We start from the raw sequence: 15,414 nt of genomic DNA, 5'->3' as shown, positions 1-15,414 counted from the left end.
AAATATTTACAAAAAATTGAATTAATACAAATACATACATTTAAGACTAATTATGGACAATTTATAATAAAAAAAAAATTTCCCATTGGTTCATTTTTTTTTTTTAATATTTATTTTTTTTTAAATGTTTTTTTAAGGTAAAACATTTAGCTATTTTTTTATTTTTTATTATTATTTTAATTTTTTAATTTTTTAAATGCTTGCAAGTTTGGTCCTCCATAATCCTCACTGCAAACGACTGTCTGGGTCAAAGGTCATTGTTTTTAAGGATGAGTGCATGTCACGTGACACTTCAATGTTGGCATCTGCCTACTTTGGCTGGCAAATTTACCAAATGAAAGATGAATTTGGATCAAACACTCTGCCTTTGATGTCTACAACAATCGATAAATTAAGTGTTTTCTCCTCCCTTTTACAAGTTGATTAGCCTATTTATTTCGCAATCCTAACTCTGCATGCTTATTTAATTAATCACATTTTATTATTTGTATTTTGCATTGTTTTATCCTGAAATATAATACCACTAGTGTAGATATCAGTAATGCAAAAACCCATGTGAGATGACAACCAACGATTGTTTAAACATCTGTTTGGTGTCTTTCAGAGTTTCAATGCTCCACGCTGTTCTAAGATGAGGGTATGGAAAGGGGTCACCCTCGCCTTCATCCTGTTTGGTGCCTCGTTTTTCCTTCTGCTCATAAGAACCAAGTTACCTGTTGGGCCCTCCTACTCAGAGGCCTTAGAGATCTCATCTTCCTCACCTCCAGCATCCAAAGCACCTGCATCACCACCATCATCATCATCTTCATCATCATCATCATCAACCACAGCGAGGAAGCCAGCCCCACGTCGAGCGGTCAGAGCGACCGAGAACATGGACTCTCTCCTCTCCGAATGTAAGGAAAACGACTTTTTGGTTTCCCTTAGCAACTCTGTTAGCGTGGATTAGCCAGTGTTGGATTGGACTGACAGGAAGAATTAATATATCATTCAACAGTCTTGTGCTAAAATATCATGAGCTTGCCAAGGCAAGCATCGCTATTACTGTTGATTGCACTTAGGATTAGGAATTTGAGAGGTCCTGCACTGTTTGTGCTGCACACAATAAAACATGAAAAAAAAAAGCATCTCAAAAACTTGCATTGAAGGAGGGACCCAGAACACCCTAGCAACATGCTAAAACCACACAGAACACCTTAGCAACCACCTAGCAGTAGCAACCTAGAAAACCACCCACACCAGTAGCATCGAGGCAGATTTCTGTCAGTAGTTTCTCAAATCCAGATATGCATTTACATTTACACATATGCATTTGGCAGCCGCTTTTATTTAAACCTATTACAGGGACAATCCCCCCGGAGCAACCTGGAGTTAAGTGCTTTGCTTAAGGACACAATGGTGGTGGCTGTGGGGATCGAACCAGCAACCTTCTGCTTACCACTTCTGTGCTACGCCACCACCACACCACCATAAGCAGTTTGCTACATGCCCCACTGTGAAAATGTATCTCTATTAAGCTGTGATTTAATACAATAAATACGGGCATTTTCCCGGTTTGCCGACACACTTTGGGCCGATCAGGTGTGGACTGGCCATCAGGAGAACCGTTCTGGCTGCGAAACGGGCCGAACGGGCCGCGATAATCTGAAATCAGCCACCGTGTTATGCAGAACGGGCCACAAAATGGCGCTGTGATATGCCGAAGGGGGCAGCGGTATGCAGAAAAGGACAGCGAGACACATTCATTTTGAAGCGTGCATCACTTGCAGATTATATATATATTTCATTAATTCACTGGGGATGGGTATTGATAGAGAGTTCCCGATTCAATTCGGTTACGATTATTTCAGTGATAACGTCCCGTTTGCTTACCTATAAGAGAAATGACCCCCCGGCTAATGCTGTTAATTATACAGTCGGCCTTTTAACTAGGTACATTAGGAAAATATACATTTTGTTCACATTTTGTCTTTTTAAAAATGAACAAATAAATGTATTCAATCAATAAAACAGATATTATATTTCATATATTATTTTTGTTACATAATTATCGCTAAATTGCATAATTTGTACTATTTACAAGTATTTACAATGATTTATTTACATGAACACGTGCTAAAACCGGTACTGTCTCTTTAACAAAGGCAACATTTCTGTAAAGAGTGCCTGCAGAAGAGCGCGAATGGTTTTATCTCATTTGTGCGATGCATGATTAGAATTAAATGTTTTTTGTTGTTGTTTTTGATCAACAACTGACTGTAAAGAACAGAAAGGGTAATTAAATAGACATTATTCAATGGCAAATGGTTCGCGTGGATCTTGTCTTTGGACACACATTACACAGAACAACTTTTACTCTCAACGCGCTGTGAAAGGATCTCGCTGCTGAACACTTCACCTACTATATATACTACACAATTACTGCTGAGTGAAATGTAAACATAGCTCAAAATTTGGTTGCAAATGCCAGTGATTTCCTCTCATTGTAGTAGAGGGCTGCGCAATGAGCAAAAGATCGATCTCGGGATTTAAGAATCAATATCGAGCTTGTTCAAATGAAGATCGCGATGAGTTTTACAGCTAATGCCATTTTTATGACTAGATTCTGTGATTCCGTCTGTGTTTTTTTGCACTCTACATGTGTTAACCGCTGTATAAGCTGACTACGATCATTGAATTATTGAAAATGCATTCACATCCCAAAGGTATTATGACCGAATCACCACGCTAACAACCCAGAGTGTGAAATAGTTTTCCAAAAAATCAGTCATCCAACCATCTTTGTTGTCTAAAGTTTATAACTCAGTGTTTTTAAATAAAATATTTTGTACTATATCAATACATAAACTATTTTGTCAGTAGATGAGCAGTAACTAAGCAGCTGCGTAGGGCCCCCCGTGGCCACCAGGGGGCACCCAAGAGCACATTTTTGTGATATATTTACATTTATGCATTTGGCAGATGCTTTTATCCAAAGCGACTTACAGTGCACTTACTACAGGGACAATCCCCCTGGAGCAACCTGGAGTTAAGTGCCTTGCTCAAGGACACAATGGTGGTGGCTGTGGGGATCGAACCAGCAACCTTCTGATTACCAGTTTACCAGTTATGTGGTTTAGACCACTACACCACCACCACATGATATAATGTGTCAATGGACAATGGTTATTATACATTAACGCAATATTAGATTTATAGTGTTCGAATAATCAAGCATTGACAATAATCAATCGTACTGTCGGCAGGGAGGGGCTCCAAAATCAAATTCTGCTCAGGGCCTCATAAGGGTTGGGCCGGTCCAGGCAGAGAACGTGTGTTACAGGGATTGGTTCACTAAAATATTTTCCAGGGCATTTAGGTATTTCTCTAATGTTCCATGACTTTTCCATGACTGGAAAACTGCATTGCAAAATTCCAGATTTTCCAGGAGGGAAACCATGTAGCAACCTTTTATCCAAAGCAACTTACAGTGCACTTATTACAGGGACAATCCCCCCGGAGCAACCTGGAGTTAAGTGCCTTACTCAAGGACACACTGGTGGTGGCTGTGGGGATAGCACCATCAACCTTCTGATTACCAGTTTAGCAGTTATGTGGTTTAGACCATTACACCACCACCACTCCGACTTGACTTGGCAAAATTCTAGTAATCATTTAATAATGCTTCAGCAACCACCTAGCAACACTCTTGTAATGCCCTAGTAATCACTAAAACACATTGATATATTGCATTAATACAATCAGGTATAATAATAAAAAAAAATAAAAAATAAAAAAAAGCTATTCATTGTTGTGGAAAATCCCAATGTATTGGACCAATAAAAGATTATGATTACTTTTTCACAGTTTTTACCTCTTAAACGGGTCAAAAATGACCCGAACATGACTGTAGCATCTTTAGAACATGCTCAAGCAATTTCCTAAAGCGTACTATGACTGACTTGAAAACACTGCACCAGAAAGACACGCAGACCAGCTCTCATCTTACATGAAGAGTACCGAAAGGTCAGAGCAAAAATGCTTAAAATTCATCTGAAAGATGTGTGTAACCCTGCTTTACAATCCTGATAATAACAACGGTTTATGAGCCTGTAAATCCTGCGACGGTTGAGCCCCTGTGAGTTCTTCAGTGCAACAAAGAAAGTTGATGATTGTTTAAAGAGAGCTTCATAAGACCGAAAGAGCCTTCAATTGCCCCTTATGTTTAGTGCTACCACGTGATGTGTGATTTCTTGAATGTTATTGAGCTCTTTGGCTTTGTTCAGGCATTTGTTGTCTGAACAGCATAAAAAAAAATACAAAATAAAATAAAAACCATTGAAATGGTTTTGGAAATCCACCCTGATTTGATGATTTGATGATTTGATTATACGAATGAGGTTTGAAATCCAATTAAAATGAGAATTTTTGAATTTTTTTAGTTTTTTATGGATGCAGCGTGACTAACTGATATTGACTACACTGTCTTGAAACAAATGGATCCAAGTTTATCACTTTCAAAATGACAGTGCGGACAATCCAACATGTTCGGGCTGGACGATTAATTTTATTTTATTTGCAATTACGATTTTGGCTTCCAGCGATTATTATGAAAACAAGATAATTTAGATACAATGATTGTTGTGCCGCATTTTGTTTCGCAATGAAACACCCCTGCGTTATATCTTTAAAGTATCTTTTATTAAAGTTCAAATAGTAGGACAATAAGGAAGGAAGCGGGTTATGAAAATAAACTCCGAAACTCGCATTTATCTGTGCGGTCAGCACCGCGTCTGAGTTGCACCAAGTAACCGGATCACATTGCAGAGTTAACGGGGAAAATGAGAGTTGGTTTACAGATGTAGCAACATTAAAGAAGATGCGCTGTCCGAATATGGAAGCACTCTTTATCAACTGTAGGCCTTACAACTCGCCATGGGAGTTTTCCTCCTTTATTCTGGTGAGTGTTTGTATTCCTCCACATGCGTGCATGTATGCAGCACTGCAACAGCTGGCTGATCAGATCACAGACATGGAGTAACAACACCCAGACTCTCTTGTTATCATTCTCGGTGATTTCAACAAAGCCAGCCTCAACTGTGAACTGCCAAAATACAGACAACACATCACCCCCCACCAGGGACAGAAATATACTGGACCACATAACATTAAAGGATGCATATCTCTGTAACTAGAGCAGCTTTGGGTTCACTGTTTGGTTCTTTTTCTTCCAACCTACAGGTAGAATCTTAAATCAGCTAAACCTGTAGTAAAGACTGTAAAAAGTTGGACCATTGAAGCAGAACTGGAACTACAAGTCTGCATTGACTGATTGTAGTGTTTAAGATGCTGCAGACACCAATCTGGAGGAGCTCACAGATACTGTGACATCATATATACATTTTTGTGAGGATATGTGCATCCCTAACAGGACTTATTTAACATTCAACAACGACAAACCATGGTTTGCAGGAAAACTCAGACAGCTTTGCCATGCCAAAGAGGATGCTTTCAGAAGCGGGGATAAAATATTGTATAATCAGGCCAAAAACACACTGACTAAGGAAAGTAAAGTGGCTAAAAGAAGCAACTCTGAGCTAACAACCCTGTATAAGTGTGGAGAGGTCTGAAAGACATTACTAACTTCAAGACACCATCCCACCCCCTCCCCTGGGGCCTGGGTAGCTCAGGGAGTATTGGCGCAGACTACACCCCTGGAGTCACAAGTTCAATTCGGGGCGTGCTGAGTGACTCCAGCTAGGTCTCCTAAGCAAACAAATTGTCCCGGTTGCTAGGGAGGGTGGAGTCACATGGGGTAACCTCCTTGTGGTCGCGATTAGGGGTTCTCGCTCTCAATGGGGCGCATGGTAAGCTGTGCGTGGATCGTGGAGAGTAGCATGAGCCTCCAAATGTGCTATGCCTCCACGGTGTCATGTACAAGGAGCCACATGAAGCTGAGGCAACTGAGACTTGTCCGTTTTGACCCGGATTGAGGTGAGTAACCGCGCCACCATGAGGACCTAGTGGGAATTGGACATTCCAAATTGGGGAGAAAAAAGGCACCATCCCCCAAGACTTTAGGGACGCAACAACTGGCTGACGACTTGAATATGTTTGAAAAGCCCAGTCTCACACCCCACACCCGCTCTGACCTTCACTTCACTTCACACTAACACCAACACCTGCAACCCCCCAATATATGTGATAGCCTAGGCCTGTGTCACTTATTACTAAGTTCATATTCTTATGCTGGTGTTGAAAATATTAATTAAATAAACCTACCTGTACAAATTTTTCTGCTAAGAAATGCAAGCAAAGTTGATATGTCAATAAAACACGACTACAAGAACATCATGAAGTTACTTAGCAACAAAAGAGCAACCTCTGAGCAATAACGTTTTCTTTTGGGTGTTTTTCTCTTTTAGTCTCCTACATCTTCCAAAGCTTCACTGAGGGCGAGCTGAAGAGGATGATTGCGACCCTGGTGGACCAAAAGGAGAGGAGGGTCCGAAGCGAGGCTGCACGGAGGACCAAACGAGCACGGAAAGGCCCAAAGCCGTGTTCACTACACGAGATTGAGCTGACCGTGAGCGAGCTGGGTCTCGGGTACGAAAGCGACGAGACCGTACGCTTCAGGTACTGCAGTGGCAAATGCAGCCATGAACGACGCAATTACGACTTTGTGATGGAACACATGCAGTTAAATAACGGTTCCAGCGAGAAAGGCCGGCGAGGACGGGATAATGGAAAAAGAGACAAGGCGCGCTACAGTCCTTGCTGTCGCCCTACAAAATTCGAGAAGAAAATGTCATTCTTCGACAACAAGGACAGATTCTACACCATACAGAACGTATCTGCGAGAGCGTGTGGTTGCGTATGACAATCTGGTAGCTATGGAAACTTCAGGGAGTATGCCTGTACATTACCATGGCAACAGAGGATGCTTCAGAGCTTGTGGCTACGTGGAATTCCATGGTAACTGCAGGCGCTTTGGAAAGTGTTACCGATTGACATGCAAGAGACCACGGAGCTATCCAAGAACGTAGGGCAAATTGCAATTTTAAAAAAGTGTTTTGATACAGACCGAAGACAAAGCCAGAAACAAAGTCTAAAGCTACGGCAACTATGGAAAGCAAACTTAAAAGTTTGATTACTGGCACAGGGAACTAGACACTGGTTAGTACTGACCAAACGGATTACAAAAAGTCACTTTTTTTTTACCAGAGGTGGATCGCTGGTTTAATCTGGTGGGACCAAAAGCATGCGGGAGATACTCTTGCCTTCCACTGGAAACTTTTGTAAAAGAACAAATACAGATAAATAATATTTAGCCAGGGATATACTATATTTTTCTTTATTTATACAGTGGGGTCCAAACATCCAAAACAACTAGTGAAAATGCCAACTTGGTCTCATATTAACCAACATTTAACTTGTTGTACGTATCGTGGCAGTTTCCATGTGCTATGAACACTTGAGGCGCTACAACAACTACAACTTTTATACCCTTTCACACAAAATACGAGTAAAACGGCAGATTATCAGTACATAAAATGCACGTTTCACCCTGTTCTTCACGCAGTGCTGTCTTGCTAGTGCATGACTTGTTTTAACATTTGCATTACATAACCAACTACATTTACAAGCTTGTTGGTGTGTGATCAAATTGCGTGGTAGCTCAACTGATCGAGCGTTGCACTTGCAATGCAAAGGACCATGGTTCGAGCCCTGAACAGCACGTGAATCGACACATGAGCCAAAGTGGCATAAAAGTTTAACTGGTCCTGCTCGAACGGGATTCGAACTGATGTCGCGGGCTAATGAGGAGGCTAAAGGCTACAGCCTCTAGCATCAGTCGCTAGTACGTCTCTTGAGGACGAGGGAGTGAGGTTTACACACACCGCACAGCTAACATGTACCAGCTGGCTCCCGTAACACAAGCACCATAAAATGACGTGGTTGCATCAGCAATTGAGTTTTCGTCTCACATTTGCTTTTTCAGACACTATCGGTTAGGTTTAGGTTTAAGGTTTAGGAAAAGGAGGTCATTTTTGTTGATTTAAAACTTGATTTTAAGAACCTTAAAAGCCTCATCCGTTTAGGAGAACATTTAACTCGCTTTTAGCGCCACACGGTAAGACATTTCACCTCGGGAAGAAGCCACATATTATAATTTTGTAAAAATGTTGCCGTAGTTGCCGAAAATGCTGCCGTTTTGCATTTTCTGTATTTCAATACAACATTTTTCATTACAAATTATATTAGCAGCAAAATAAATTAAAACGTTTTACTGAAATATGTCGATGAATTTGAGATGTTATTAGGATTTGGTTTGTTCCTCTTTTGCTCTAATATCAAGAGCGCTTGAGCTTCTATGAACAAAAACTGCTAATCAGCACGATTTGAGAATGTACTAAAGAGCATCTTGTGTGCTTCAATGGACGCACGTGAAACCTGCTCGCCCCGCTCCAAAAGGGACTAGAACCAGCGTCTCTGGCGTGGGAGGCAGGTGTGCTAACAAGGAGGCTAAAGGCTACAGCCTCTAATGTCAGTCGCTAGTGCACCTCTTGAGGTCAGGAGAGTGAGGTTTACACACTGCACAGCTATCTACCAGCGGCTCCTGTTACACACGGAAATTTGTTTACATTTGACTGATGAACCTAGAAATGGTGTAGAATCTGGCGTAAAATTGGAATGTTTTAAACGATTCAAAACCATAAAATGTTCCGTTTATATCCGGATTTAAATGACCAAAAAAAAACACATTTTCAATGTGGTCTCAGACTTTTGGACCCCACTGTATGTTCGAGAGCTGTGGCAAGAGCTGTTCACTTTTGTTACAAATCCAATTCCTAAATACTGAAGTATGAAGTGCAACAAAGCTGTGAAAACTACCTCAATATCGTTTCTTTTTTGATTGTTTTCTTAGAAAAATATACACAGAGTAATTCTTGCTTGACAGCACCCCATTCCTGGGATTACACCAGTTGGAAATATGAATCAGAGGTGGAGAGTTGAAATGTTTCTCTTGCCAAGAGGCACTCAGGACAGAAATTATACAAAGCATCATTGTCAGCCAAAGCAAAAGATTCCCAGAAAATAAAACAGTCTAATTTGTCTTTTAAGCTTTGCCAAAACATGTCTGGTCAAACCCAACTTTCCCTCGTCTCTGACATGGTTTCTACCCAGATATTGATACTTAACACCCTTTTCAAAAGCAATATTGAAGCATAGCTTCAAAGTGTGGTCCATCGAAGACCTTAAAAGTTCCATTTACATGATCACTGCTCGTGTTTACATGTTTTAGGTAACCATCATCACATGACACTTTGCGTTTTGGAAAGTATTCCAGATTAAGTCATTTTTAACAACAAAACCCCTTTATTTGTTATCCTTAAACAGGTTTATGAACATGTACAAATGCTATTTAACACCCATAAAAGGTTCTTCAATGGTTCAGCAAAGAACCCTCTTCTTATCAAGAACTATTTCAGCTTTTTGGTCTAATTATGTCTCTTGCGTTATAGGTTTTTCAGATCAGTCAGGGTTTTTTAAAGCAACGGTACATAATTTTTGCTCACGCCTGTATTGTTTCAAACCTCTGATGCTGTTCTTTTCTCTGTGGAACGCCAAAAGAGAATTTTCAAAGGATCTTCATGCAGCTCTTTTCCTTACAAGCACAGTTCATAGTTACAGTACCACGTCTGTCAGGATCCAAACATGACAACAACCAAAAAACACCATTAAGTGTTTTGACTTTTGCGTCAAGAGTAATGAAGACATGCGATAGCTTTATGTTAGAAACAGATTGAAATTTACGTCGTTATTCATAGAAAATCTCCCAAAATATTTCAATGAATATCCCCCCGTTGCAAATCTCAAAAGAATCAATAACACTCTGGCGTCGGTGAAGACAAATCTGCGACAAACGTAATTTTTAAATCGTGAACGTGATCACGGATTTACATTGTATGGCAAACGCATCAAGGGAGCCGAATCGTTTAAAGGGTAACTAAACCCTAAATCAACTTTTTTTAGTTAATGATCTGTAAGCATGGGGCTTTATTAGTACTGGTCATTGATTCAAGTAATTTTTTTGACATTTGTGTATAAAGTGTTTTAATTCTACAATATATGGTGTAAAAACGTCTGAGTGCTGCCCTCTTCAGGTTGAACGGTGGCTACTGCAGCTGAATTTTCCTATTGGCTGTTGCGGTACCTCGTGACGTAAGCAGGTTCCAGCTCACCACGCCAGATTCATGTACATGTCGTCTTGCGACCGTGTGAGGAATAATAATAACATAGAGTCTGACAGCAGCTGTCAATTAATCCATCACTACGAGTCTCAGGTGCCCCCCTCCCCCCCGCTCAGCCCCACACTCGATTCGTTCCCTCTATCCCCGCCGGGGTCTGCCCACTTTTCCAGCATTTTCAAATATTTCTAGTGGGTGGAGTCAGACTCTGAGCAGGTGTTTAGTTACCCTTTAAGTGAATCAGTTCTTTCGGACAGTTAAATGAACCAGTTAAAATAAATGATTCACTTGTATTGAGCATTGGGAACTTGAGTGAGTCGGTTCATTCGGATGGGTTCATATAAATGAACTAGTTCACAAAAATGATTCACTGATTCACTTGAGGCTCCTGAGAAGCTTCAAAGGGACTTTGCCAGAAATTTATTTCTTAGTTAATTGCTGCTGTTAATTACAATATTTCGACTCATTTATTAAAAAAAATTAAAAAAATTTAAAAACATGGTATTTTCTAGTTTTATAAGTTTATTTTCATGCTAACACTTTACAGTAAGGTTCCATTCCTTAATATATATATATTTTATTTGTATTTTTTTACTGTATTTATTCGTCTTTGTTTATGGTCGTTAATAAAAATACATTGACATTGACGCTTTTCACCTGCCAATCATTTTGCTCGTTCTCATAGTGTTGTATCTGAAGTGAATCATTGAGGCTGTGATTCATTAAGTTTGTCAGTTGAGGGTGCTATTGTGCCACTGTTGAATTTCACAACAACAGAAACAAACAATGCTGCTCTTTTGCTCGGTTTGGTCTCAAAATTATCTTCGGAGGGCGGGGTTTTCGAATGAGGGGGCATGGCTAACTCAACGGCTCAGTCACGTGAAAGCTTCAGAATGCTAAAATCCCAGATGTGTATGACTTTCTTTCTTCTGCTGAACTCAAATTAAAATTGTTAGAAGAATATCTCAAATCTTTCGGTCCATATAATGCAATTAAATATTGATCTGTTTCTCACCCACACCTATTATATCACTTCAGAAGATATGGATTTAAACACTAGGGTCAAATGGTTTACTTTTATGCTGCCTTTATGGGATTTTTGGTTCTGGTCACCATTCACTTGCATTATATGGACCTACAGAGCTGAAATATTCTTCTAAAATCTTCATTTTATTGGTGTTCTGCTGAAGAAAGAAAGTCAAACACATCTGTGATGGCATGAGGGTGAGTAAATGATGAGAGAATTTTCATTTTTGGGTGAACTGTCCCTTTAAGATCGAGTAGCTTGTAGCTTGTAGCTTGGGACAACAGTTTCAAAGTAGCTTCCCCAAAACCGCACAAAGTAAATACAATAGCACACAAGTTGTATGGACTACTTTATGGTGCTAATTTTGAAGAAAAATTATAATAATAAAAATAACAGCAAACGGGGTTTGGAACAGCATGAGTGTGAGTAAATAATGACATAATTTTGATTTCCTTTTGACATCCTTTAAAACCCATAGATGAACGCTTATTTTTATGAGTGTACAGGTTTCATCCTTTCATTAGAAAAGTTTTTTTATACTATTATAGTCTCTGGACCAGTTGCGGAGCATAAAAGCTGTCAAAAGCACCGTTAACCAATCATTGTTTTTGTAATGATCATTGTACTGATAAAAGAGACTGTTGGTGGATTTGACCGTTTTAAGCTGTTCAGACATACAGGATTAAGAGTTAAGTTTAGCCCTAGTCCTTTCTGAAACATGCTGAAAGGGGATGCCCAGTCCGGTTCATTTCCTGTGGATTTGTATATATTACACAGTATTAATTCCAAGTGTTTATGCCAGTCAGAAACACAACAGTCAACATCTGCATTTCTCCATGTTAGTTTTATATAACTACTTTAACCTTACCTTTCTAGACTGTGGTCTAAATAAATAACTCTAAAGTAATTAAGGACACAACTACAAATGAGGTTGGAGTCACGCCGGGATCGCCCTAAACACATCTTTCCTTCAAAGTTACGGTGGAATTACCGTAAAAACAAGGCAACAGCTAAATGGAGCGTGCAGCCATTTTACATGGGTCAATACCATTTGCATTCAGGAATACCTTATGAACATAAGTGAATTGTTAACAGATTTTTAATGCATCCAATCTTGTCGCACACCATCAAACGTACCGCAACGGATTGAACAAGTTTAAATGAACAGTAAATATTGGCCTCCATTGTAGACGAGACATTTGTCTTTCATTTGTTGAAGATATTTAGGGCACTTTGCCAGTGGTGAAACCCAGTAAGCGATTAAACTGTGTCTAAGCTCACTAACCGGATACAGAACATGATCGTTTGCTTCAAAAGCACGATCAGCGTCATCTATGCAAATAAAACAATGACAATCACTGTAAAAAAAATTTTTTAAAAATCTTAATCAGTATTTTGGTCTTACTCATGCATTTCTAACAAATTTCCATCACATTTAATTGTGTAATGTTTAACTAAATTAATTTAATAAAATGTAAAATACTCAGTTGAACTTGATGAAATTTTGTTATGAGATTGAAATGCGTAAATCTTAAAATATTGTTGAGTGTATTTTACAGTTAATCTATCTAAATAGTGTTAAAAATTGATAAAAACTATTAATAAGCTAACTGCAAAAGATATTAAGGTATTTAAAAAAAAAAAATTAAATTTAGTTTACTTTTCTCAGCATTGGAGAATTGTTTTGTTTTGCTTTGGAAGTTGCATGTTGGGATGCTTTTACTGGAAAACAAGACAAAAATACAAATAAATATATATATATATATATATATATATTATTACAATTATTATATATATACATATATATATATATTATTATTATTATTTGATATATATATATATATATTATTATTATTATTATTATTTTATATATATATAAATATATATATATTATTACTATTATTTTATATATATATATTATTACTGTTCTTATATATATATATATTACTATTATTTTATATATATTTATATTATTACTATTATTATATACATATATATATTATTACTATTATATTATATATATTATTACTGTTCTTTTATATATATATATATATATATATATATTTTTTTTTTTTTTTTTTGTGGAGTGGAGTGCTTCAGTATGTAGTTGAGCTGAAAGTATTGCAGCAGTGTGTGAATGCGGATGTCTGTGTTTGCGTGTTTGTGTGTGTGTTGTTACATTTCCCGTGTCAGCTCTTCACTATCTGTGGCATCCAGTTTTGGCAGTGTTGGATTTTTCACACCAACAGCAGAAATGTGGATGCAGTGCATCTGTGTTATGGATTTAACGGTATTTATTGCAAAATGCTTTTCATTTAATTTTAGAGTTGTGAGGGAGACAGAAACGTATTTATTATGTCACGCTTGTGCCAAATGGAATTTCTAAAGTCGGCTGAATAAACATACCCAGCGTAAAACAAAATGTGGCTTATTTGTCTTTTCTACGTTTCTAAGTTCTGTTTCCTGTTTACAGTGAACTACCAGATGTGTAGACTGCAGATATACAATGCTCCAACTTCATGACACAAACAGAATAATTCAATTCTGGTGGGAGAAAACGTTGGGTGATCTTGTTGATGAAGTTTTTGGGGTGAAGTGGGGACTTCACATGTGTGACTGTCAAAAAAATGCAATGCTGAACCAAAGTATAGCTAATAATTAGACCAATAAGGATGCACCTGCGCATAATAACTTACATATGCAATGGAAATAGTAGCCTATTAAGAGGGAATTTCACAAAAACATGTTTAGGTCGTATTTCCCACCAAAATCAAAAGAAATGGGACATTTGGACATTATTTGCATGACAATTAAACACATTCTCCCTAATAATTTCCATTAGATTCTCATTGGATGCAGTATTTTAACTGGATAACAGTTAAAGAAACAGTGCGTTAACGAGGAGGCTAAAGGCTACAGCAGTCACTAGTGCGCCTCTTGAGGCCAGGGGAGCGAGGTTTACTCATACCGCACATCTGTCATGAACCTGCTGGCTCCCATTACAAAAGCACATAAAGGAAGCATACAGTAAAAGTAGTCCATAAGACTCCAGTGGTTTAATCCATGTCTTCAGAAGTGATATGATAGGTGCGGGTGAGAAACAGATCCATATTTAAGTCCTTTTTTACTGTAAACATCTACCTTTTAACCAGCCCCGACCAGTAGGTGTCGTTATGCATGGAGAGTGTTAATCGGCAAAAAACTCAAATAGAATAATGTGGGGGTGAAAGTGAAAGTGGAGATTTATAGTAAAAAAGCCACTAGAGTCAATTGGATTACTTATATGCTGCCTTTATATGCCTTGTGGAGCTTCGAGTTCTGGTCTCTATTCACTTGCATTGTATGGGCCTACATAGCTTCCTCTAAACTTCATTTGTGTTGAGCTGAAGAAAAAAAATCACACACATCTGGGGTGGCATGAGGGTGATTAAATGATGAGAGAATTTTCATTTTTGGGTGCACTGTCCCTTTAACAAAATGTTCAAGAAAGAAATAGGCTAGATAAAACAAAACCTTCACAGAAATGGTCATTCATCTTTTGCAGTGAAAACGTTGGACAAAGCACTACGTGACCACAACTACAAGTGTTGCCAATGGCAGTAAACATTTACCACATTGTGGGGCTGACTATCAGATCTGGGTTATTTCACTCTGTGGGCGTCATTCAGACCAGAACAATACTGGGGCATATCGCTATTACAAGAGTAATACCTCTGAAACTTCAAATGCACTGGGTGAAATCCGGTTTTGTTTAAAATCTTTGAGCCACAGTAAACAACTTAGTATTGGTCAAAAAGAGCTCCAAGATTCAAATCTTTCTGAAAGTAGCACAATCTTGGAAAGATTGGGGTGACGGTCTGTTTCTTCGCACTTTCACCACACATGAAAACAGCTGAATGGACTGCAACTGCTTCACCTTAAATGACATGCTCACATTTAAACTGTAAAAAAAAGCATGCCGTTTGTAAACGTCAACACACTAGAATAGATTTGTGGGCTGTTTAGTCAACACACATGTACACCAATCTCACGAAACGTATATTATATATGTTATGCACTCACCTAAAGGATTATTAGGAACACCTGTTCAATTTCTCATTAATGCAATTATCTAATCAACCAATCACATGGCAGTTACTTCAATGCATTTAGGGG

General features: G+C 38.5%; 1 protein-coding gene across 1 annotated transcript in view; it reads left to right on the top strand.

The window, feature by feature from the left end:
- Positions 1-6,859, top strand: part of LOC127645511 (glial cell line-derived neurotrophic factor-like) — a 35,258-nt gene extending 28,399 nt beyond the window's left edge. Inside the window, exons 2-3 of the mRNA XM_052129154.1 lie at positions 605-896; positions 6,405-6,859. Of these exons, the coding sequence (XP_051985114.1) occupies positions 632-896; positions 6,405-6,859 (720 nt within the window). The 5' untranslated portion in view covers positions 605-631. The remainder of the gene's footprint in view (positions 1-604; positions 897-6,404) is intronic.
- Positions 6,860-15,414: the final 8,555 nt, after the last annotated feature.

Source organism: Xyrauchen texanus, chromosome 6 (genome assembly GCF_025860055.1).
Source record: "Xyrauchen texanus isolate HMW12.3.18 chromosome 6, RBS_HiC_50CHRs, whole genome shotgun sequence".
Classification (NCBI taxonomy): Eukaryota; Metazoa; Chordata; class Actinopteri; order Cypriniformes; family Catostomidae; genus Xyrauchen; species Xyrauchen texanus.
This window is presented reverse-complemented; position numbering and strand designations above follow the sequence as displayed.